This window comes from Procambarus clarkii, chromosome 36, assembly GCF_040958095.1.
Source record: "Procambarus clarkii isolate CNS0578487 chromosome 36, FALCON_Pclarkii_2.0, whole genome shotgun sequence".
NCBI classification, from domain to species: domain Eukaryota; kingdom Metazoa; phylum Arthropoda; class Malacostraca; order Decapoda; family Cambaridae; genus Procambarus; species Procambarus clarkii.
This window is the reverse complement of record NC_091185.1, coordinates 24,057,351-24,081,230: the sequence shown is the minus strand read 5'-3', so window position 1 is coordinate 24,081,230 and position 23,880 is coordinate 24,057,351. Positions and strand designations below refer to the sequence as shown.

Sequence of the window (23,880 nt, the reverse complement as noted above, 5' to 3'; positions counted from 1 at the left end):
AGAGAGAGAGAGAGAGAGAGAGAAGTAGATACAGAGAGAGAGAGAGAGCCCCGTAGACAAGCTATAACAAATTAGCAGCGTGTCCAATCACCTCATGCATCTTTTCACCTAGCCGTATATAGGTACCCAGGGTGTTAGTCAGTTTGGTGTTGGGTTGCATCCTGGTAACTCGCATATATGCACTGGCTGCCTGTCCCCCCTAACAAAATTAATTACTATTAATTATTATTTTAATAAACGTTAACGCCAGAAACAACAAGCAAGTTTCCCGTAAAAACAATAAGAGAGAACGGACCGACTTTCTTAAGAAAACGTAACTCAACAAAAAACGGGATGGGGCTAACAACCTGTAATGGCGGAAGGGAGGGGGAGGGGCCCTCACCTGTGGTGTCTCCCCTGGAGAGGGGGGGGGCCCTCACCTGTGGTGTCTCCCCTGAAGGGGGGGGGCCCTCACCTGTGGTGTCTCCCCTGAGGGGGGGGGGGAACACCTCATGATTGCAAGCACAACATCAATTTTGTCTTAATTGTTTTTGGCTTTCACTGACCATTGCCAAATGGTCCTGGGTTCGATTCCCGAGCAGAGCGAGACGTTTCAGTGGGTTTCCTTTCACCTAATTCTACTGTTCACTTAGTAGTAAATATATTCCCCTGGAGTTAGGAAGATGTTGTGGGCTACATCCTGTGGTAAAGGTTAGTCATTGAGTTAGGTGGACCACGGCAGTGCAATGGGCTTGAACCTGCGTTCCTGGAGTCCCCCAGACATAGCATGATCCACTAAACTGTGATGATTGAGAGTATCAGATCCTAGTTTTTTCATGGTTATACTGGCTTAGTGCTTCTTTCTTGACCTGACCTAACCAGACAACCCTTGACCTGACCTAGACAGCCAACCCTTGACCTGACCTAACCAGCCAACCCTTGACCTGACCTAGACAGCCAACCCTTGACCTGACCTAACCAGCCAACCCTTGACCTGACCTAACCAGCCAACCCTTGACCTGACCTAACCAGCCAACCCTTGACCTGACCTAACCAGCCAACCCTTGACCTGACCTAACCAACCAACCCTTGACCTGACCTAACCAGCCAGCCCTTGATCTGACCTAACCAGCCAACCCTTGACCTGACCTAACCAGCCAACCCTTGACCTGACCTAACCAGCCAACCCTTGACCTGACCTGACCTGGCAAGCAGCGTCGGGGTCGGCGTAGATGCCCGGGAGGAGGTCTTGACAGGTGAACTTGGTCGGGGGCACCTGACGGAGCGTCGGGTAGTCCTTGCCCGCCGTCCCGAAAATGCAGTCGGCGTCGGGGTCGGTCTCCGTCGACTCGCACTTGTAGTCGTACACCTGTGACGGATAGTGAGGTGGTGAGTGACGGATAGTGAGGTGGTGAGAGACGGATAGTGAGGTGGTGAGAGACGGATAGTGAGGTGGTGAGTGACGGATAGTGAGCTGGTGAGTGACGGATAGTGAGCTGGTGAGTGACGGGTAGTGAGGTGGTGAGTGACGGATAGTGAGGTGGTGAGTGACGGATAGTGAGCTGGTGAGTGACGGATAGTGAGCTGGTGAGTGGCAGATAGTGAGCTGGTGAGTGACGGATAGTGAGGTGGTGAGAGACGAATAGTGAGGTGGTGAGTGGCAGATAGTGAGCTGGTGAGTGACGGATAGTGAGGTGGTGAGTGACGAATAGTGAGGTGGTGAGTGGCAGATAGTGAGCTGGTGAGTGACGGATAGTGAGGTGGTGAGTGACGGATAGTGAGCTGGTGAGTGACGGATAGTGAGCTGGTGAGTGACGGGTAGTGAGGTGGTGAGTGACGGATAGTGAGGTGGTGAGTGACGGATAGTGAGCTGGTGAGTGACGGATAGTGAGGTGGTGAGTGACGGATAGTGAGGTGGTGAGTGACGGATAGTGAGGTGGTGAGTGACGGATAGTGAGCTAGTGAGTGACGGATAGTGAGGTGGTGAGTGACGGATAGTGAGGTGGTGAGTGACGGATAGTGAGGTGGTGAATGAAGGATAGTGAGCTGGTGAGTGACGGGTAGTGAGCTGGTGAGTGGCAGATAGTGAGCTGGTGAGTGGCAGATAGTGAGCTGGTGAGTGACGGATAGTGAGCTGGTGAGTGACGGATAGTGAGGTGGTGAGTGACGGATAGTGAGGTGGTGAGTGACGGATAGTAAGGTGATGAGTGGCGGATAGTGAGTGGCGGATAGTGAGGTGGTGAGTGACGGATAGTGAGCTGGTGAGTGACGGATAGTGAGGTGGTGAGTGGCGGATAGTGAGGTGGTGAGTGACGGATAGTGAGGTGGTGAGTGACGGATAGTGAGGTGGTGAGTGGCGGATAGTGAGGTGGTGAGTGACGGATAGTGAGGTGGTGAGTGACGGATAGTGAGGTGGTGAGTGACGGATAGTGAGGTGGTGAGTGACGGATAGTGAGGTGGTGAGTGCTTGAGAAGAAGAATAGGTTAGGAGTCGTCTCCAAAGAATTTTCAAAGATTTACTCATCAATGCTGTCTTAAATAATTAGAAGAGCCAGAATGAAATACTACGAGAATAAATTTACCCAAATTAAGGGCAACATTAAGAAAACATGGAGCACTATTTTCCAGATATTAGGATAAAAAAAAGATTTTAAATAAAAAACCAATACTCCATCCAATAACGATGGTTTGCTTTCATCCTCTGATTCTGCTATTGAATTCAATAGGTTCTTCTCATCCATTGGGATATCCCTTGCTAATGATATTCCATCCTCCCGTACTAATGTTAAAGACTACCTTACAGGTAACTATACAGAGTCTCTGTACCTAACTCCTGTTAATTCCAATGATGTTAATGACATAATTCTTTCCCTTAAAATAAAGTCTAGTGCCCTTGATAAGATACCAATTCAAATTCACAAAAATCCTCCAGATTTTTAGCTCCTGCCATTGCATTGCTCTACAACAAATCAGTTGAACTCCAAACCTTTCCAGATATTCTAAAAAAGCGAGGGTAACCCCAGTCCATAAATGTGGTGATCTCACTGATGTAAAAAATTTCAGACCTATATCAATTCTGCCAAACTTGTCAAACATATTTGAAAAACTAATCTACAATCAGCTCTACTCTTATCTAGCCAAACACAATATACTGAGCTTTTACAAATATGGTTTCAGACCCAAAAAAAGCACTAACGATGTACTTAACATTGACAAAACTTTCTATGTTTTTTTGGTAATAAAGCCTCATATCAAATTAATCTAAGAATAAACATTATCCAAATCAGTAGCAAAGTAAATGGCAAATTCCTTGATGTTCTCATTGATAACAAGCTGAATTTCCGGAGATATATTCTAAATATACCCAAAAAAGTTTCTAATACTGTTGGCATTCTAAGGTGAGATATTATGTACCTCGCCCTGCCCTGGTGACGCTCTATTACTCTCTCATCTATCCTTATCTAAATTATGGTATTTGTGCTTGGGGTTCTACTACCCAAAGTCATTTACGTCTTCTAATTACTCAACAAAAGCTGCTATTAGAACAATAGTTAACTCTGGCCCCAGACAGCAATCGGTACCCTTATTCAAATGTCTGAATATATTGATATGAAGTCACTGCACATCCTCTCAGGTGTACTCTATATATTTAAAAGTATGAACTGTAATGACAATCCTGACCTTAAAAGCTTCCTAGAAGGTTGTAACAGAACCCATAAGCACCACACCAGAAACAAATAACTATTTGATATTCCAAGAATGCGACTTAATCAAACTAGAAATGCTCTACAAATCAAGGGGCCCAAAATGTGGAAGGACCTTTCCATTCATGTCAAAGACTGTACCTCTCAACCAGTTTAAGATAAAAACTAAGTAGTACCAAATTAACTCCATGTAGCCTTCCTTACGCCTAAATGTCAACCCATGTCTTGCAATTTTAAACAATGCTGTTATTGACCAACTTGTATAATTGCGGATTTCTGCCTTATTTCCCCCCCCCCCCTTTTTCATTATTCCTTTTTCTAATACAATTTATACTTTAATCTCTATTACTATATAATTTTAATTTGACTTTTTTTCCCTCTTTTCCCTTTTTGTAACTCTTCATCTATGTATGTACTTTTACCTGATGTTACAGTGCCCTCTCCTATCTCTTTCGTTTGCCTGCTTTAAGAGTCATATCAGCTCTCCCTACTGATTCTCTGAGGTTCAGGGAGTCTAATGATATATGTGGCGACCAGACCGGCTGCCAGTTAAGGGAGAACGTTACATTATAAGTTGTAAATAAGGGGAAATTGGCACCCTGATATAAAATGAAAGAGTATCCCCTAATGCAGATATGACCTTTTGGAAGGGACACTAGCCGATCGCGGATTGGCCGACTTAGGTCGCGGGCGACCAATCAGGGCCCGCCATGACGTCACCGAGTGCCCCGGGCGGCGCCAACGTCAGAGTTGACCTAACCTCGGAAGCGAGAGGACGTGCCTCGGTCGGCTCTCAAGGATCAGAGGCTCTACAAGCCTTTCTTAGTGGATTAGTGCTGGCTATTGCAGCCCATCTGCTGTATTGGAGACCCCGCGCTTCTGGGAAGCAAAAAGGAACCAAGTTTATTGAGCGAAAGAGTGCCGAGCTTGGAAAATATTCGACGACGACGCTGGGCGGCGACGCTGGACGTTGAGGGTCTGAAAAGGTGTGGCGGGCAAGCCTAGCTGTGACCGGGTCACATCCACTGAGGGTTTTGGAAGGACGACACTGTGCCTAGGACAAGGAGCAACGCCTTGTGGAAGGGGCGAGTGTGGGAAAATAGTGATTAGCTCAGCGCCCATCGATGAACCAGGATTGGGGTAGCTGAATCTCAGGGATTGGAACGGCGACGACGCGAAGGCTCCACGACACCTGAGGACCTGTGGAACGTTCCTGGATCGTCGAGGATCGACTCAGGAAGCATGGGAACCTCACACCATCGAGGGACAGGCGTCGTGAGCCAGGAATGTAAGGTAGATCATTTTCCCTCCCATTACCCCTTGTGTGAGTAGGCTAGTTAGGCCACAATATTTACTTATGTATGTGGCAATAGGACTTTAATACTTTAGTAGTAGAATAGGCTGCAAGGCAGCTTGTGTCCAGGACTGTCAGAGGGGACAGTGTGTATGGATGGCAGGACAGTGAAGGAGAGGCGCCGACGTGGTGAAGAGGCCCTCCTGTGAGAGAGTGTGACTCCTGTCTTTCTGCCCAGTTGAAGGAGTGTTGGAGGTCGTGGAAGAAGAGGCTGACGATCTCCAGACTTATTATCCTTATTTCCATATTCATGTATTACTTGTGATTGTATGTGTGATCATGTAATTTGCATCAGTAAATTCACACATTTTATCATTGTGTTTAAGTGTGCCTCCATTTATAACATTTCACTATGAGCATACACGAAGGTTATCATAGTACCACCTAGGGAACACAACGTTCTCTATAGAAGTTCTTATTGCCTGGAGAGTGGTAAAGACAGCACAGACTTACATAAAAGTGTACCCTTAGCCATCCGATCAGTATCAGTGCCTGAATGGTGGCAACTATTAACGTAGTGGCAATAGAGAGGCAAAGCCACACAGACCTTCCTGGGAGAATTCCCTGGGCCAGCAGTCTAGTAGCAGATCTATGGGAGTAGCAATCTTCTGGCTACAAACAATATATAATACACCCACTGAACTGCATTGCTGGGGTGCAGATATAATAACCCAGCTGGCGACCTTGTTAAGAAGAAGATAGAGAAGACAGGCGGGAAAGGAGTTCCTGCAACCTTTTTGTCTGGCAGGCAAGATTCAGGGAGGTTATTGTTATAAGGTCAGCCTGAGTCTTCCTTCACTCCTCCACGGGCCTAGGCCGGAACTGTTGACAACAGTTTCTCCGTGTTTGACTGAAGGGCTTCCAAGGTGAATCAGTGGCACCCCCCTTTTTGTGGTGGAAGCAAAGACCTGCGGAGGTGGGCATTGTTGGTCCTCTCCTGTGTGACCAAGGAGACTCCGGTGAATCCCGGGAGTCGGAGGGGCTGAGTATTCGGCCTTTTGAGCCCCTAGCAGCCGAGTGCTAGCAGAGCCCCGGCCCACCTCCACGTGACACTGAATAAAATTTTTAATTTAAATTTGAACTTGAGTGACGGATAGTGAGGTGGTGAGTGAAGGATAGTGAGGTGGTGAGTGATGGATAGTGAGGTGGTGAGTGAAGGATAGTGAGGTGGTGAGTGAAGGATAGTGAGGTGGTGAGTGATGGATAGTGAGGTGGTGAGTGAAGGATAGTGAGGTGGTGAGTGATGGATAGTGAGGTGGTGAGTGAAGGATAGTGAGGTGGTGAGTGATGGATAGTGAGGTGGTGAGTGAAGGATAGTGAGGTGGTGAGTGATGGATAGTGAGGTGGTGAGTGAAGGATAGTGAGGTGGTGAGTGACGGATAGTGAGGTGGTGAGTGAAGGATAGTGAGGTAGTGAGTGAAGGATAGTGAGGTGGTGAGTGAAGGATAGTGAGGTGGTGAGTGATGGATAGTGAGGTGGTGAGTGAAGGATAGTGAGGTGGTGAGTGAAGGATAGTGAGGTGGTGAGTGATGGATAGTGAGGTGGTGAGTGAAGGATAGTGAGGTGGTGAGTGATGGATAGTGAGGTGGTGAGTGAAGGATAGTGAGGTGGTGAGTGACGGATAGTGAGGTGGTGAGTGAAGGATAGTGAGGTAGTGAGTGAAGGATAGTGAGGTGGTGAGTGAAGGATAGTGAGGTGGTGAGTGAAGGATAGTGAGGTGGTGAGTGACGGATAGTGAGGTGGTGAGTGACGGATAGTGAGGTGGTGAGTTACGGATAGTGAGGTGGTGAGTGACGGATAGTGAGGTGGTGAGTTACGGATAGTGAGGTGGTGAGTGACGGATAGTGAGGTGGTGAGTGAAGGAGAGTGACGGATAGTGAGATGGTGAGTCACAGACAGTGAGATGGTGAGTCACAGATAGTGAGATGGTGAATTACATATAATATGATGGTGAGTCACAAAATGAGATGGTGAGTCACATATAATAAGATGGTGAGTCACAGATGATAAGATAGTGAGTCACAGAGATGGTGAGTCACAGATGATAAGATAGTGAGTCACAGAGATGGTGAGTCACAGATGGTGAGTCAAAGATAGTGAGATGGTGAGTCACAGATAGTGAGTGACATAGAGATAGTGAGAACCAGTCAAAACATGAATGCCAAAATACGAATTCACATAACTCAGGTATACCAGGTACTATTGGGCCAGGTATACCTCTACTGTTGTGGCACCAGTACTGTTGTGGTAGTATACCACTACTGTTGTGGCAGTATACCACTACTGTTGTGGTAGTATACCACTACTGTTGTGGTAGTATACCACTACTGTTGTGGTAGTATACCACTACTGTTGTGGTAGTATACCACTACTGTTGTGGTAGTATACCACTAATATTGTGGTAGTATACCACTACTGTTGTGGTAGTATACCACTACTGTTGTGGTAGTATACCACTACTGTTGTGGTAGTATACCACTACTGTTGTGGTAGTATACCACTAATATTGTGGTAGTATACCACTACTGTTGTGGCAGTATACCACTACTGTTGTGGCAGTATACCACTACTGTTGTGGCAGTATACCACTACTGTTGTGGCAGTATACCACTACTGTTGTGGCAGTATACCACTACTGTTGTGGCAGTATACCACTACTGTTGTGAGTATACCATCACATACCCCTGGTAGTATGCTATTAGAGGTATAAGATTGTATACTTCCAGCTATCCCTGGTAGTATACCAGAGAGAGAGAGAGAGAGAGAGAGAGAGAGAGAGAGAGAGAGAGAGAGAGAGAGAGAGAGAGAGAGAGAGAGAGAGAGAGAGAGAGAGAGAAACATACCAGCGGAGGCGCCTCGGGACGATACTGAGCTGCAGCAGGAATGGTGAGCGTCACCATCACCGTCACCATCACCGTCACCATCACCACCATCACTCTGCTCCTCCACACTGTTGACAAACACACACAACATATCAGTAATAAACCCTCGTATTTTGTTCGCTTTTAGCAATACAAGTATCGCTTAAAGCATCGCTACATAGCTTAGCTGCAAAGCTTAGGTACAAAGCTGAGCAACAAAGCTGAGCAACACAGCTGAGCAACACAGCTGAGCAACACAGCTGAGCAACACAGCTGAGCAACAGAGCTGAGCAACACAGCTGAGCAACACAGCTGAGCAACACAGCTGAGCAACAAAGCTGAGCAACACAGCTGAGCAACACAGCTGAGCAACAAAGCTGAGCAACACAGCTGAGCAACACAGCTGAGCAACAAAGCTGAGCAACACAGCTGAGCAACACAGCTGAGCAACACAGCTGAGCAACAAAGCTGAGCAACACAGCTGAGCAACAGAGCTGAGCAACAAAGCTGAGCAACACAGCTGAGCAACACAGCTGAGCAACACAGCTGAGCAACAAAGCTGAGCAACACAGCTGAGCAACACAGCTGAGCAACAAAGCTGAGCAACACAGCTGAGCAACACAGCTGAGCAACACAGCTGAGCAACAAAGCTGAGCAACACAGCTGAGCAACAAAGCTGAGCAACACAGCTGAGCAACACAGCTGAGCAACACAGCTGAGCAACAAAGCTGAGCAACACAGCTGAGCAACAAATTATTGTTATTATTACTTATAAATTAATTTCTCAATTAATAAGTAATTGTTTCTCATAAATTTAAACAAATATAAAAGATAAATATGTAAAGGTCATGTAAAGAAACAAAATTAAATGAGTCTGAGTCAGTGAGTCCATGAGTCCATGGTTGTGTGAGTCAATGAGTCCATGGTTGTGTGAGTCCATGAGTCCATGGTTGTGTGAGTCCATGAGTCCATGGTTGTGTGAGTCCACGAGTCCATGGTTGTGTGAGTCCATGAGTCCATGGTTGTGTGAGTCCATGAGTCCATGGTTGTGTGAGTCCATGAGTCCATGGTTGTGTGAGTCCATGAGTCCATGGTTGTGTGAGTCCATGAGTCCATGGTTGTGTGAGTCTATGAGTCCATGCTTGTGTGAGTCCACGAGTCTATGAGTCAGTCGGTCCTTGATTCAGCAAGCCTGTGAATCAGTGAATCCTGTGGGTCCATGATACTGTAAGTCTGAGTGTGAAACAATGAGTGGATGATACAAATTCATTGACTCACAGACTCATGGTAAGTCACAGGGACAATGAGTCTATGAGTATGTGGATCAGTGCGTCCATGAATTTGTGAGCCAGTAAAACCATGAGTGTGAGGCCATGCATAAGTCTGCGTCAGTGAGTCCGAGAATCAATGAGTCTGTAAGCCCAAGGGTCAGTGAATCTGTGAATAAGTGCGTTCATGAGTCTTGCGTTCATGTGAGTCGATGATTCGATATGTCGATAAGTGTATGAGTAAGAGTCTGAGTCACTGAGTTTGAGTCAGTGAGTCTGTCAGTGACTGATTTTGTAAGTCAGTGACTCTGAGTTTGAATCAATGAGTCTACGAGACAGTGAGATTGAACCAGCGAGTCATTGAATAGCTGGATCAACATTAGTTGCTTTACTCCCATCATGTTTCTCGGTACAGTGCTATAGTGCACGGTACAGTGGTATAGTGCACGGTACAGTGGTAGAGTGCACGGTACAGTGTGACAGTGCACGGTATAGTGCATGGTACAGTGTGACAGTGCACGGTATACTGCAAGGTACAGTGTGACAGTGCACGGTATAGTGTAAGGTACAGTGTGACAGTGCACGGTATAGTGCACGGTACAGTGTGACAGTGCACGGTATAGTGCACGGTACAGTGTGAGAGTGCATGGTTTAGTGCACGGCATAGTGCAAGGTACAGTGTGACAGTGCACGGTATAGTGAACGGTACAGTGTGACAGTGCACGGTATAATGTAAGGTACAGTGTGAAAGTGTACGGTATAGTGTGGCAGTGCAAGGTACAGTGGCATAGTGCAAGGTACAGCGGTATAGTGCACGGTACAATGTGAGATGCACGGTACAGTGCATGCTACAGTGTGATAGTGCACGGTACAGTGCATGCTACAGTGTGATAGTGCACGGTACAGTGCATGCTACAGTGTGATAGTGCACGGTACAGTGCATGCTACAGTGTGACAGTGCACGGTACAGTGTGAGAGTGCATGGTATAGTGCACGGTATAGTGCAAGGTACAGTGTGACAGTGCACGGTATAGTGAACGGTACAGTGTGACAGTGCACGGTATAATGTAAGGTACAGTGTGAAAGTGTACGGTATAGTGTGGCAGTGCAAGGTACAGTGGCATAGTGCAAGGTACAGCGGTATAGTGCACGGTACAATGTGAGATGCACGGTACAGTACATGCTACAGTGTGATAGTGCACGGTACAGTGAATGCTACAGTGTGATAGTGCACGGTACAGTGCATGCTACAGTGTGATAGTGCACGGTACAGTAGTATAGTGCACGGAACAGCAGTATAGTGCACGGTACAGAAGTATAGTGCACGGTACAGTGGCATAGTGCACGGTACATTAGTATAGTGCACGGTACATTAGTATAGTGCACGGTACATTAGTATAGTGCACGGTACATTAGTATAGTGCACGGTAGAGTAGTATAGTGCACGGTACAGTGGTATAGTGCACGGTACAGTGGTATAGTGCAAGGTTCAGTGATATAGTGCACGGTACTGTGGTATAGTGCACGGTACATTAGTATAGTGCACGGTACAGTGGTATAGTGCTCGGTACTGTGGCATAGTGCACGGTACAGTGGTATAGTGCACGGTACATTAGTATAGTGCACGGTACATTTGTATAGTGCACGGTACAGTGGTATAGTGTACGGTACATTTGTATAGTGCACGGTACAGTGGTATAGTTCACGGTACAGTGGCATAGTGCACGGCACAGTGGCATAGTGTACGGTACATTAGTATAGTGCACGGTACAGTGGTATAGTGCACGGTTCATTTGTATAGTGCACGGTACAGTGGTATAGTGCACGGTACAGTGGCATAGTGCACGGTACAGTGGTACAGTGCACGGTACATTAGTATAGTGCACGGTACAGTGGTATAGTGCACGGAATAGTGGCATAGTGCACGGTATAGTGCACGGTACAGTGGTATAGTGCACGGTACAGTGCTCAGTACAGTGGCATAGTGAACGGTACAGTGGTATAGTGCACGGTACAGTGGTATAGTGCACGGTACAGTGCACAGTACAGTGGTATAGTGCACAATACAGTGGTATAGTGCACGGTACAGTGGTATAGTGCACGGAACATTAGTATAGTGCATATGGTACAGTGGCCTAGTGTACGGTATGGTGGTATACTGCACAGTACAGTGGTATAGTGCACGGTACAGTGGTATAGTGCACGGTACAGTGGTATAGTGCATGGTACAGTGGTATAGTGCTAGGTACTGTGGTATAGTACACGGTACAGTGGCATAGTGCACGGTACATTAGTATAGTGCACGGTACAGTGGTATAGTGCACGGTACTGTGGTATATTGCACGGTACAGTGGCATAGTGCACGGTACTGTGGTATAGTGCACGGTACAGTGGTATAGTGCACGGTACATTAGTATAGTGCACGGTACAGTGGTATAGTGCACGGTACTGTGGTATAGTGCACGGTACTGTGGTATAGTGCACGGTACAGTCGTATAGTGCACGGGACAGTGGCATAGTGCATGGCACAGTATGAAAGTGCACGGTGCAGTGGTATAGTGCACGGTACAGTGGTATAGTGCACGGTGCAGTGTGATACTGCTCGGTACAGTAGTATAGTGCACGGTACAGTGTCATAGTGAACGGTACATTTGCACAGTGCACGGTACAGTGGCATAGTGCACGGTACATTTGTATAGTGCACGGTACAGTGGTATAGTGTACGGTACATTTGTATAGTGCACGGTACAGTGGCATAGTGCACGGTACAGTGGCATAGTGTACGGTACATTAGTATAGTGCATGGTACAGTGGTATAGTGTACGGTACATTAGTATAGTGCACGGTACAGTGGTATAGTGCACGGTACATTAGTATAGTGCATGGTACAGTGGCCTAGTGTACGGTATAGTGGCATAGTGCACGGTACAGTGGTATAGTGCACGGTACAGTGCACAGTACAATGGTATAGTGCACGGTACAGTGGCATAGTGCACGGTACAGTGTGATAGTACAGTGGTATAGTGCACGGTACAGTGGTATAGTGCACGGTACATTAGTATAGTGCATGGTACAGTGGCCTAGTGTACGGTATAGTGGCATAGTGCACGGTACAGTGGTATAGTGCACGGTACAGTGCACAGTACAGTGGTATAGTGCACGGTACAGTGGCATAGTGCACGGTACAGCGCACAGTAAAGTGGTATAGTGCACGGTACAGGGGCATAGTGCACGGTACAGTGGTATAGTGCACGGTACAGGGGCATAGCACACGGTACAGTGGCATAGTGCACGGTACAGTGCACAGTACAGTGGTATAATGCACGGTACAGTGACATAGTGCACGGTACAGTGCACAGTACAGTGGTATTGTGCACGGTAGAGTATGACAGTGCACAGTACAATGTGACAGTGCACAGTACAGTGGTATAGTGCATGGTACAGTGCATGACACAGTGATACAGTGAACGGTACATGGGTATAATGCATGGTACAGTAGTGTAGTGCACGGTACAGTAGCATAGTGCACGGTACAGTGTGATAGTGCACGGTACAGTGGTATAGCGCATGGTACAGTGTGATAGTGCACGGTACAGTAGCATAGTGCACGGTACAGTGTGATAGTGCACGGTACAGTAGCATATTGCACGGTACAGTGTGATAGTGCACGGTACAGTAGCATAGTGCACGGTACAGTGTGATAGTGCACGGTACAGTAGCATAGTGCACGGTACAGTGTGATAGTGCACGGTACAGTAGCATAGTGCACGGTACAGTGTGATACTGCACGGTACAGTGGTATAGTGCACGGTACAGTGGTATAGTGCACGGTACAGTGGTATAGTGCACGGTACAGTAGTATAGTGCACGGTACAGTGGTATAGTGCACGGTACAGTGGCATAGTGCACGGTACAGTGTGATAGTGCACGGTACAATGGTATAGTGCACGGTACAGTGTGATAGTGCACGGTACAGTGGTATAGTGCACGGTACAGTGGCATAGTGCACGGTACAGTGTGATACTGCACGGTACAGTGTGATACTGCACGGTACAGTGGTATAGTGCACGGTACAGTGGTATAGTGCACGGTACAGTGGTATAGTGCACGGTACAGTGTGATACTGCACGGTACAGTGGTATAGCGCATGGTTCAGTGCACAGTACAGTGTAATTGTGTATGGTACAGTGGTATAGTGCACGGTACAGGTTATAGTGTCCAGCACATGTGAGGTCCGCTTGGCCAGTGTCCAGCACATGTGGGCCCGCCAGGCCAGTGTCCAGCACATGTGGGCCCGCCAGGCCAGTGTCCAGCACATGTGGGCCCGCCAGGCCAGTGTCCAGCACATGTGGGCCCGCCAGGCCAGTGTCCAGCACATGTGGGCCCGCCAGGCCAGTGTCCAGCACATGTGGGCCCGCCTGGCCAGTGTCCAGCACATGTGGGCCCACCAGGCCAGTGTCCAGCACATGTGGGCCCGCCTGGCCAGTGTCCAGCACATGTGGGCCCGCCAGGCCAGTGTCCAGCACATGTGGGCCCGCCAGGCCAGTGTCCAGCACATGTGGGCCCGCCAGGCCAGTGTCCAGCACATGTGGGCCCGCCAGGCCAGTGTCCAGCACATGTGGGCCCGCCTGGCCAGTGTCCAGCACATGTGGGCCCGCCAGGCCAGTGTCCAGCACATGTGGGCCCGCCAGGCCAGTGTCCAGCACATGTGGGGCCGCCAGGCCAGTGTCCAGCACATGTGGGCCCGCCAGGCCAGTGTCCAGCACATGTGGGCCCGCCAGGCCAGTGTCCAGCACATGTGGGCCCGCCTGGCCAGTGTCCAGCACATGTGGGCCTAGTATCAAACAAAATGTTTCATTCACCAAACAGGTGTTTTGGACGTGACTGAGGTAACGTGAAAGCAGAAATGATGCTTGAGCGCTTTCGTGGATTTTTTTTATGCTTGAGGGGTTAGATTGGTCCTGAGCACACTATGATCTTGCCGCTTGAGGGAGTTGAAGCCGGCGCTCTGCTTTCTTATTGCTTCTAGATCTCCACACAAACACACACACACACACACACACACACACACACACACACACACACACACACACACACACACACACACACACACACACACATACACACACACATACACACACACATACACACACATACACACACACAAACACACACACACACACATCCCTATCCCTCCTCCCCCCTCACCCCGTATCCTCCATGTCCCCCCTACCTCCTTAACCCACACCCTACCTGTCCCCCCTTCCCATAAACTCCCACCCCCCACCCCAAAATCCTCTGAGACCCTGCAAACCACCTCACAGATCTTCTCACCCACGGAACAGCTTCCCACACCAGCAGAATGCTCGCCAAGAAAGGGACACGAAAATGAACAGAAGAAAGTGAGCTTCAAGGCGATGTACACTAACATAGATGGGATTTCAAATAAAACAAGTGAACTTGGAGAATGGGCACTAGAAGAAAACCCAGACATAATAGCACTCACAGAAACAAAGCTAACAAACACCATAACAAACGCAGTGTTTCCACAGGGCTACTATGTAGTGAGGAAAGAGAGAGAAGGGAGAGGAGGAGGTGGTGTAGCTTTGCTACTAAGAGAAGGTTGGAGTTTCGAAGAGATGGTAATTCAGAACTGTGAAGGTTTCAGTGACTACATATCAGGCACCATAGCAACTGGAGGACAGAAAATTATAATAGTAGTCATATATAACCCCCCCCCCCCCCCCCACCGATTGACAGAAGACCCAGACAGGAATATGATAGAAACAACTTGGCCACCATCAATATAATAGAGAGAGCAGCTTCTGTAGCTAGCAGGATGGATCCAGACTTCTAATCATGAGAGACTTCAACCATGGGAAGATAGATTGGGGAAACAGAGACCCACATGGAGGCCCAGACACATGGAGAGCTAAGCTGCTGGATGTGGCAACAAGAAACTTTCTAAGTCAACACGTCAAGGGACCGACAAGAATGAGAGGAGGGGATGAACCAGCCTTGCTTGATCTAATATTTACCCTAAATGAGTCGGATATAAGGGAAGTTAAGTTGGAAGCCCCCTTGGGAATGAGTGATCATAGTGTATTGAGCTTTGAGTACCTGGTTGAGCTGAGAATTATCACCCTCAAAAAAGAACTGGGAACCAAAGGGCTGGCGTACCGAAAGGAAAACTATGAGGAAATGAATAAATTCCTATGGGATATACATTGGGACACAGAACCCGGAACCAAGTCCGTACAAGACATGATGGACTATGTCACCCAAAAATGTCAGGAGGCTGTAAGCAGGTTTGTCCCAGCCCGACAGGAAAAAACAGAGAAGCAAAGGAAGAATCCGTGGTTTAATAAGGAATGTATGAAAGCAAAGGAGCTGAACAAAAGGGCATGGAGGAACTTCCGTAATAACAGAACACCAGAAAGTAGAGAGAGATACCAGAGAACCAGGAACGAGTATGTCAGTGTGAGAAGAGCAACTGAGAAAAGGTATGAAAATGATATAGCTAATAAAGCCAAGACCGAACCAAAGCTACTACACAGTCACATCAGGAGGAAGACAACAGTGAAGGAACAGGTGATGAAACTTAGGGTGGGCGAGGACAGGTACACAGAGAATGACAAAGAGGTGTGTGAAGAACTCAACAAAAGGTTCCAGGAGGTCTTTACAATAGAACAGGGAGATGTCGCGGCGCTAGAAGAGGTGGCAGCAAACCAGGTGACCTTGGATAGGTTCGAAATTACAAGAGATGAGGTCAAGAAGCACCTATTGGAGCTGGATGTGAGAAAAGCTGTTGGGCCGGATGGAATCTCGCCATGGGTATTGAAAGAGTGTGCAGGAGCACTTTGCTTACCACTCTCCATAGTGTATAGTAGGTCACTGGAAACGGGGGACCTACCAGAAATATGGAAGACTGCTAATGTAGTACCAATATACAAAAAGGGTGACAGACAAGAGGCACTGAACTACAGGCCAGTGTCCTTAACTTGTATACCATGCAAGGTGATGGAGAAGATTGTGAGAAAAAACCTAGTAACACATCTGGAGAGAAGAGACTTCGTGACAACCCATCAACATGGGTTCAAGGAGGGTAAATCTTGCCTTACAGGCTTGATAGAATTCTACGATCAGGTGACAAAGATTAAACAAGAAAGAGAAGGGTGGGCGGACTGCATTTTTTTGGACTGTCGGAAAGCCTTTGACACAGTACCCCATAAAAGGTTGATGCATAAGCTGGAGAAACAGGCAGGAGTAACTGGTAGGGCGCTCCAGTGGATAAGGGAGTACCTAAACAATAGGAAGCAGAGAGTTACAGTGAGGGGGTGAGACCTCAGACTGGCGTGAAGTCACCAGTGGAGTCCCACAGGGCTCTGTACTTGGACCTATCCTGTTTTTGATATACGTAAATGATATCCCAGAGGGTATAGACTCATTCCTCTCAATGTTTGCTGACGACGCCAAAATTATGAGAAGTATTAAGACAGAGGAGGACAGCTTGAGGCTTCAAGAAGACCTGGACAAGCTGCAGGAATGGTCGAACAAATGGCTGTTAGAGTTTAATCCAAGCAAATGTAATGTAATGAAGATAGGGGTAGGAAGCAGGAGACCAGATACAAGGTATCACTTGGGAGATGAAATACTTCAAGAGTCAGAGAGAGAGAAAGACCTGGGGGTTGATATCACGCCAGACCTGTCCCCTGAAGCTCATATCAAGAGGATAACAGCAGCTGCATATGCCAGGTTGGCTAACATAAGAACGGCCTTTAGAAACTTGTGTAAGGAATCTTTCAGAACATTATATACCACATATGTCAGACCAATCCTGGAGTATGCGGCACCAGCATGGAGTCCATATCTAGTCAAGCATAAGACTAAAATGGAAAAGGTTCAAAGGTTTGCCACCAGACTAGTACCCGAGCTGAGAGGTATGAGCTACGAGGAGAGACTACGGGAATTAAACCTCACTTCGTTGGAAGACAGAAGAGTTAGGGGGGACATGATCACCACATTCAAGATCCTCAAGGGAATCGACAGGGTTGATAAAGACAGGCTGTTTAACACAAGGGGCACACGCACTAGGGGACACAGGTGGAAACTGAGTGCTCAAATGAGCCACAGAGATATTAGAAAGAACTTTTTTAGTGTCAGAGTGGTTGACAAATGGAATGCATTAGGAAGTGATGTTGTGGAGGCTAACTCCATACACAGTTTCAAGTGTAGATATGATAGAGCCCAATAGGCTCAGGAACCTGTACACCTGTTGATTGACAGTTGAGAGGCGGGACCAAAGAGCCAGAGCTCAACCCCCGCAAGCACAACTAGGTGAATACAACTAGGTGAGTACACACACACACACATACACACACACACACACACACACACACACACACACACACACACACACACACACACACACACACACACACACACACACACATGTAGTAGAGCTAGGAACGATTACATTAACATAAGAAGAGTATCGGAAAGAAATTATGAGAATGATATTACGAACAAAGCGAAAAAGCAAACTAAATTACTACATTGCCATAAAAGAAGAAAAATGTCGGTGAACGACCAAGTGACATGACTAAGGAAAACAGAAGGGGCATATACTGAAAGTGACAAGGAATTGTGCGAGACACTGAATGCAAGTTTCCATGAAGTGTTTACAAAGTCTGAGCAGCTCCCATTGTTAGAAGAGATTACCCTAGATGAAAGACTATCAGATATAGAGGTGACAGCAGAGGAGGTAATGAAACAGTTGACAACACTGGATGCAACTCAAACGGTAGGACCAGACAAAGTATTACTGTGGATATTAAAAGAGGCAGTGCAGGCGCTCAGCGTGCCTCTGGCAAAGATCTTTAATGAAATCACTTATGTCGCGAGAGTTGCCCAGTTGCTGGAAGAAGGCAAATGTCGTACTGATTTTCAAGAAAGGAGATGGAGAGGAAGTACTTAACTACAGACCCGTATCACTGACAAGCATCCCCTGCAAAATACTTGAAAGCATAATTAGGCTAAGACTTGTTGCACACCTGGAGAGCATTGGGTTTGTATACAAACATCAACATTGCTTCTGGAAAGGGAAATCATGCCTAACAAACCTTTTGGAATTCTATAATAAAATAACAAGGATAAGGCTGGACAGAGAAGGTTGGGCAGACTGCATATCTCTAGACTGCCAAAAGGCCTTTGATACAGTACCGCACATGAGACTGCTATTCAAACTTGAGAGACAGGCAGGAGTAAGCGGAAAGGCCCTAGCATGGGTAAGGAGCTACCCTACAGGAAGGAGCCAGAGAGTAACGGTAAGGTTTGAGAAGTCGGATGGTGAACAGCAACGAGTGGAGTACCTCAAGGATCAGTGCTGGGACCAATTCTATTTCTAATTTACGTATATAACATGTTTACAGGAGTAGAATCCTACATGTCGATGTTCGCGGATGACGCAAAATTAACGAGAAGAGTTGTGTCAGATGAGGATTGTGGGATCCTCCAAGAGGACTTGAACAGGTTGCAGAGATGGTCAGAGAAATGGCTACTGGAGTTCAACACGAGCAAATGTAACGTTACGGAAATGGGATCAGGTGATAGGAGACCAAAGGGACAGTACACAGTGAAGGGGAGCTGCCTACCTGTGACCATTCTAGAAAGAGACCTGAGAGTGGACGTAACACCTTATCTAACTTATAAATAGGATAACGACAGCAGCATACTCTACACTGGCAAAAATTAGAACATCATTCAGAAACCTAAGTAAGGAGGCATTTAGGGCGCTTTACATTGCCTATGTGAGGCCAGTCTCAGAGTATGCCGCCCCATCACAGAGACCCCACCTAACGAAACACATAAGGAAAATGGAAAAGGTTCAGAAGTTTACAAGATTCGTCCCAGCGTTACGAGGAATGGGGTATGAAGAGCGCCTGAAGGAACTGAGCCTTACGACACTAGAAAAAAGAAGGGAGAGGGGGGATATGATAGGAACGTATAAAATATTCAACGGAATTGACAAAGTGGAATTAGATGAAATGTTCATATGTAATAGTAACAGAACGAGGGGACATGGGTGGAAGCTGGAAACTCAGATGAGTCACAGAGATGTTAGGAAGTTTTCTTTTAGCGTGAGAGTAATGGAAAAATGGAATGCACTTAAAGAGCAGGTTGTAGAAACAAACTCTATTCACAATTTTAAAACTAGATATGATAGGTAAATGGGACAGGAGTCATTGCTGAAAACAACCGAAGGCTGGAAAGGCCACTACTGGCCACTTTGGCCACTATGGCCATTACTGGCCACTATGGCCATTACTGGCCACTACTGGCCACTATGGCCATTACTGGCCACTATGGCCACTATGGCCACTATGACCATTACTGGCCACTATGGCCACTACTGGCCACTACTGGCCACTATGGCCATTACTGGCCACTACTGGCCACTATGGCCACTATGGCCATTACTGGCCACTACTGGCCACTATGGCCATTACTGGCCACTACTGGCCACTATGGCCACTATGGCCATTACTGGCCACTACTGGCCACTATGGCCATTACTGGCCACTACTGGCCACTATGGCCATTACTGGCCACTATGGCCACTATGACCATTACTGGCCACTACTGGCCACTATGGCCATTACTGGCCACTACTGGCCACTATGGCCACTATGGCCACTATGACCATTACTGGCCACTACTGGCCACTATGGCCATTACTGGCCACTATGGCCATTACTGGCCACTACTGGCCACTATGGCCACTATGGCCATTACTGGCCACTACTGGCCACTATGGCCATTACTGGCCACTACTGGCCACTATGGCCATTACTGGCCACTACTGGCCACTATGGCCATTACTGGCCACTACTGGCCACTATGGCCATTACTGGCCACTACTAGCCACTATGGCCATTACTGGCCACTATGGCCACTATGGCCACTATGACCATTACTGGCCACTATGGCCATTACTGGCCACTATGGCCACTACTGGCCACTATGACCATTACTGGCCACTTTTTCCACTATGGCCATTACTGGCCACTATGACCATTACTGGCCACTATGGCCATTACTGGCCACTATGGCCACTACTGGCCACTATGACCATTACTGGCCACTTTTTCCACTATGGCCATTACTGGCCACTATGGCCATTACTGGCCACTATGGCCACTATGGCCATTACTGGCCACTATGGCCATTACTGGCCACTATGGCCATTACTGGCCACTACTGGCCACTATGGCCACTATGGCCATTACTGGCCACTACTGGCCACTATGGCCATTACTGGCCACTACTGGCCACTATGGCCATTACTGGCCACTACTGGCCACTATGGCCATTACTGGCCACTACTGGCCACTATGGCCATTACTGGCCACTACTAGCCACTATGGCCATTACTGGCCACTATGGCCACTATGACCATTACTGGCCACTATGGCCATTACTGGCCACTATGGCCACTACTGGCCACTATGACCATTACTGGCCACTTTTTCCACTATGGCCATTACTGGCCACTATGGCCATTACTGGCCACTATGGCCATTACTGGCCACTATGGCCATTACTGGCCACTATGGCCATTACTGGCCACTACTGGCCACTATGGCCACTATGGCCATTACTGGCCACTACTGGCCACTATGGCCATTACTGGCCACTACTGGCCACTATGGCCATTACTGGCCACTACTGGCCACTATGGCCATTACTGGCCACTATGGCCATTACTGGCCACTATGGCCACTATGACCATTACTGGCCACTACTGGCCACTATGGCCATTACTGGCCACTACTGGCCACTATGGCCATAACTGGCCACTACTGGCCACTATGGCCACTATGGCCATTACTGGCCACTACTGGCCACTATGGCCACTATGACCATTACTGGCCACTACTGGCCACTATGACCATTACTGGCCACTATGGCCATTACTGGCCACTATGGCCACTATGGCCATTACTGGCCACTACTGGCCACTTTGGCCACTATGGCCACTATGGCCATTACTGGCCACTACTGGCCACTATGGCCATTACTGGCCACTACTGGCCACTATGGTCACTATGGCCACTATGACCATTACTGGCCACTATGGCCATTATGGCCATTACTGGCCACTATGGCCATTACTGGCCACTATGGCCACTATGGCCACTATGGCCATTACTGGCCACTATGGCCATTACTGGCCACTATGGCCACTATGGCCATTACTAGCCACTATGGCCATTACTGGCCACTATGGCCACTATGGCCATTACTGGCCATTACTGGCCACTATGGCCATTACTGGCCACTATGGCCACTATGGCCATTACTGGCCACTATGGCCATTACTGGCCACTATGGCCATTACTGGCCACTATGGCCACTATGGCCATTACTGGCCACTATGGCCACTATGGCCATTACTGGCCACTATGGCCATTACTGGCCACTATGGCCATTACTGGCCACTATGGCCACTATGGCCATTACTGGCCACTATAGCCACTATGGCCATTACTGGCCACTATGGCCACTATGGCCACTATGGCCATTACTGGCCATTACTCTCACGCTAAAAGAAAACTTCCTAACATCTCTGTGACTCATCTGAGTTTCCAGCTTCCACCCATGTCCCCTCGTTCTGTTACTATTACATATGAACATTTCATCTAATTCCACTTTGTCAATTCCGTTGAGTATTTTATACCTTCCTATCATATCCCCCCTCTCCCTTCTTTTTTCTAGTGTCGTAAGGCTCAGTTCCTTCAGGCGCTCTTCATATCCCATCCCTCATAACTCTGGGGACGAGCCTCATCGCAAACTTCTAAACACGCGCGCTCGCGTGTGTATGTGTACTCACCTATTTGTACTCACCTATTTGTGCTTGCGGGGGTTGAGCTCTGGCTCTTTGGTCCCGCCTCTCAACTGTCAATCAACTGGTGTACAGATTCCTGAGCCTACTGGGCTCTATCATATCTACACTTGAAACTGTGTATGGAGTCAGCCTCCACCACATCACTGCCTAATGCATTCCATCCGTTAACTACTCTGACACTGAAAAAGTTCCTTCTAACGTCTCTGTGGCTCATGTGGGTACTCAGTTCCCACCTGTGTCCCCTTGTTCGCGTCCCACCCGTGTTGAATAGTTTATCCTTGTTTACCCGGTCTGTGTGTGTGTGTGTGTGTGTGTGTGTGTGTGTGTGTGTGTGTGTGTGTGTATGTGTGTGTATGTGTGTGTATGTGTGTGTGTGTGTGTGTGTGTGTGTGTGTGTGTGTGTGTGTATGTGTGTGTGTGTACTCTCCTAGTTGTGTCTGCAGGATCGAGCATTGACTCTTGGATCCCGCCTTTCGAGCATCGGTTGTTTACAGCAATGACTCCTGTCCTATTTCCCTATCATACCTGGTTTTAAAATTATGAATAGTATTTGCTTCCACAACCTGTTCCCCAAGTGCATTCCATTTCCCCACTACTCTCACGCTAAAAGAAAACTTCCTAACATCTCTGTGACTCATCTGAGTTTCAAGCTTCCATCCATGTCCTCTCGTTCTGTTACTATTCCGTGTGAACATTTCGTCTATGTCCACTCTGTCAATTCCTCTGAGTATCTTATACGTTCCTATCATGTCCCCCCTCTCCCTTCTTCTTTCTAGTGTCGTAAGGCACAGTTCCCTCAGGCGCTCTTCATACCCCATCCCTCGTAGCTCTGGGACGAGTCTCGTTGCAAACCTCTGAACCTTTTCCAGTTTCATTATATGCTTCTTCAGATGGGGACTCCATGATGAGGCGGCATACTCTAAGACTGGCCTTACGTAGGCAGTGTAAAGCGCCCTAAATGCCTCCTTACTTAGGTTTCTGAATGATGTTCTAACTTTTGCCAGTGTAGAGTACGCTGCTGTCGTTATCCTATTAATATGTGCCTCAGGAGATAGATTAGGTGTTACGTCCACCCCCAGGTCTCTTTCACGCGTCGTTACAGGTAGGCTGTTCCCCTTCATTGTGTACTGTCCCTTTGGTCTCCTATCTCCTAGTCCCATTTCCATAACTTTACATTTGCTCGTGTTGAATTCTAGTAGCCATTTCTCTGACCATTTCTGCAATCTGTTCAGGTCCTCTTGGAGGATCCTGCAATCCTCATCTGTCACAACTCTTCTCATCAACTTTGCATCATCCGCAAACATCGACATGTAGGACTCTACGCCTGTAAACATGTCGTTAACATATACAAGAAATAGAATTGGTCCCAGCACCGATCCTTGTGGTACTCCACTTGTTACTGTTCGCCAGTCCGACTTCTCGCCCCTTACCGTAACTCTTTGGCTCCTTCCTGTTAGGTAGTTCCTTATCCATTCTAGGACCTTTCCCCCCACCCCCGCCTGCCTCTCGAGCTTGAACAGCAGTCTCATGTGCGGTACTGTATCAAAGGCTTTTTGGCAGTCCAGAAATATGCAGTCTGCCCAACCATCTCTGTCCTGTCTTATCCTCGTTATTTTATCATAGAATTCCAGAAGGTTTGTTAGGCACGATTTCCCTGTCCAGAACCCATGTTGATGTTTGTTCACAAACCTAATGTTCTCCAGGTGTGCAACCAGTCGCAGCCTAATTATTCTTTCCAGTATTTTACAGGGGATGCTTGTCAGTGATACAGGTCTGTAGTTAAGTGCCTCCTCCCTATCTCCTTTCT

The 23,880-nt window shown here is 47.6% G+C and overlaps 1 protein-coding gene across 1 annotated transcript in view; it reads right to left on the bottom strand.

Annotated features, from left to right (window-relative positions):
- Positions 1-23,880, bottom strand: part of LOC123756159 (uncharacterized) — a 94,235-nt gene that overhangs the window by 34,974 nt on the left and 35,381 nt on the right. The window contains exons 3-4 of the mRNA XM_045739229.2: positions 7,881-7,987; positions 1,184-1,348 (exon numbers count right to left, since the gene is read on the bottom strand). Of these exons, the coding sequence (XP_045595185.2) occupies positions 1,184-1,348; positions 7,881-7,987 (272 nt within the window). The remainder of the gene's footprint in view (positions 1-1,183; positions 1,349-7,880; positions 7,988-23,880) is intronic.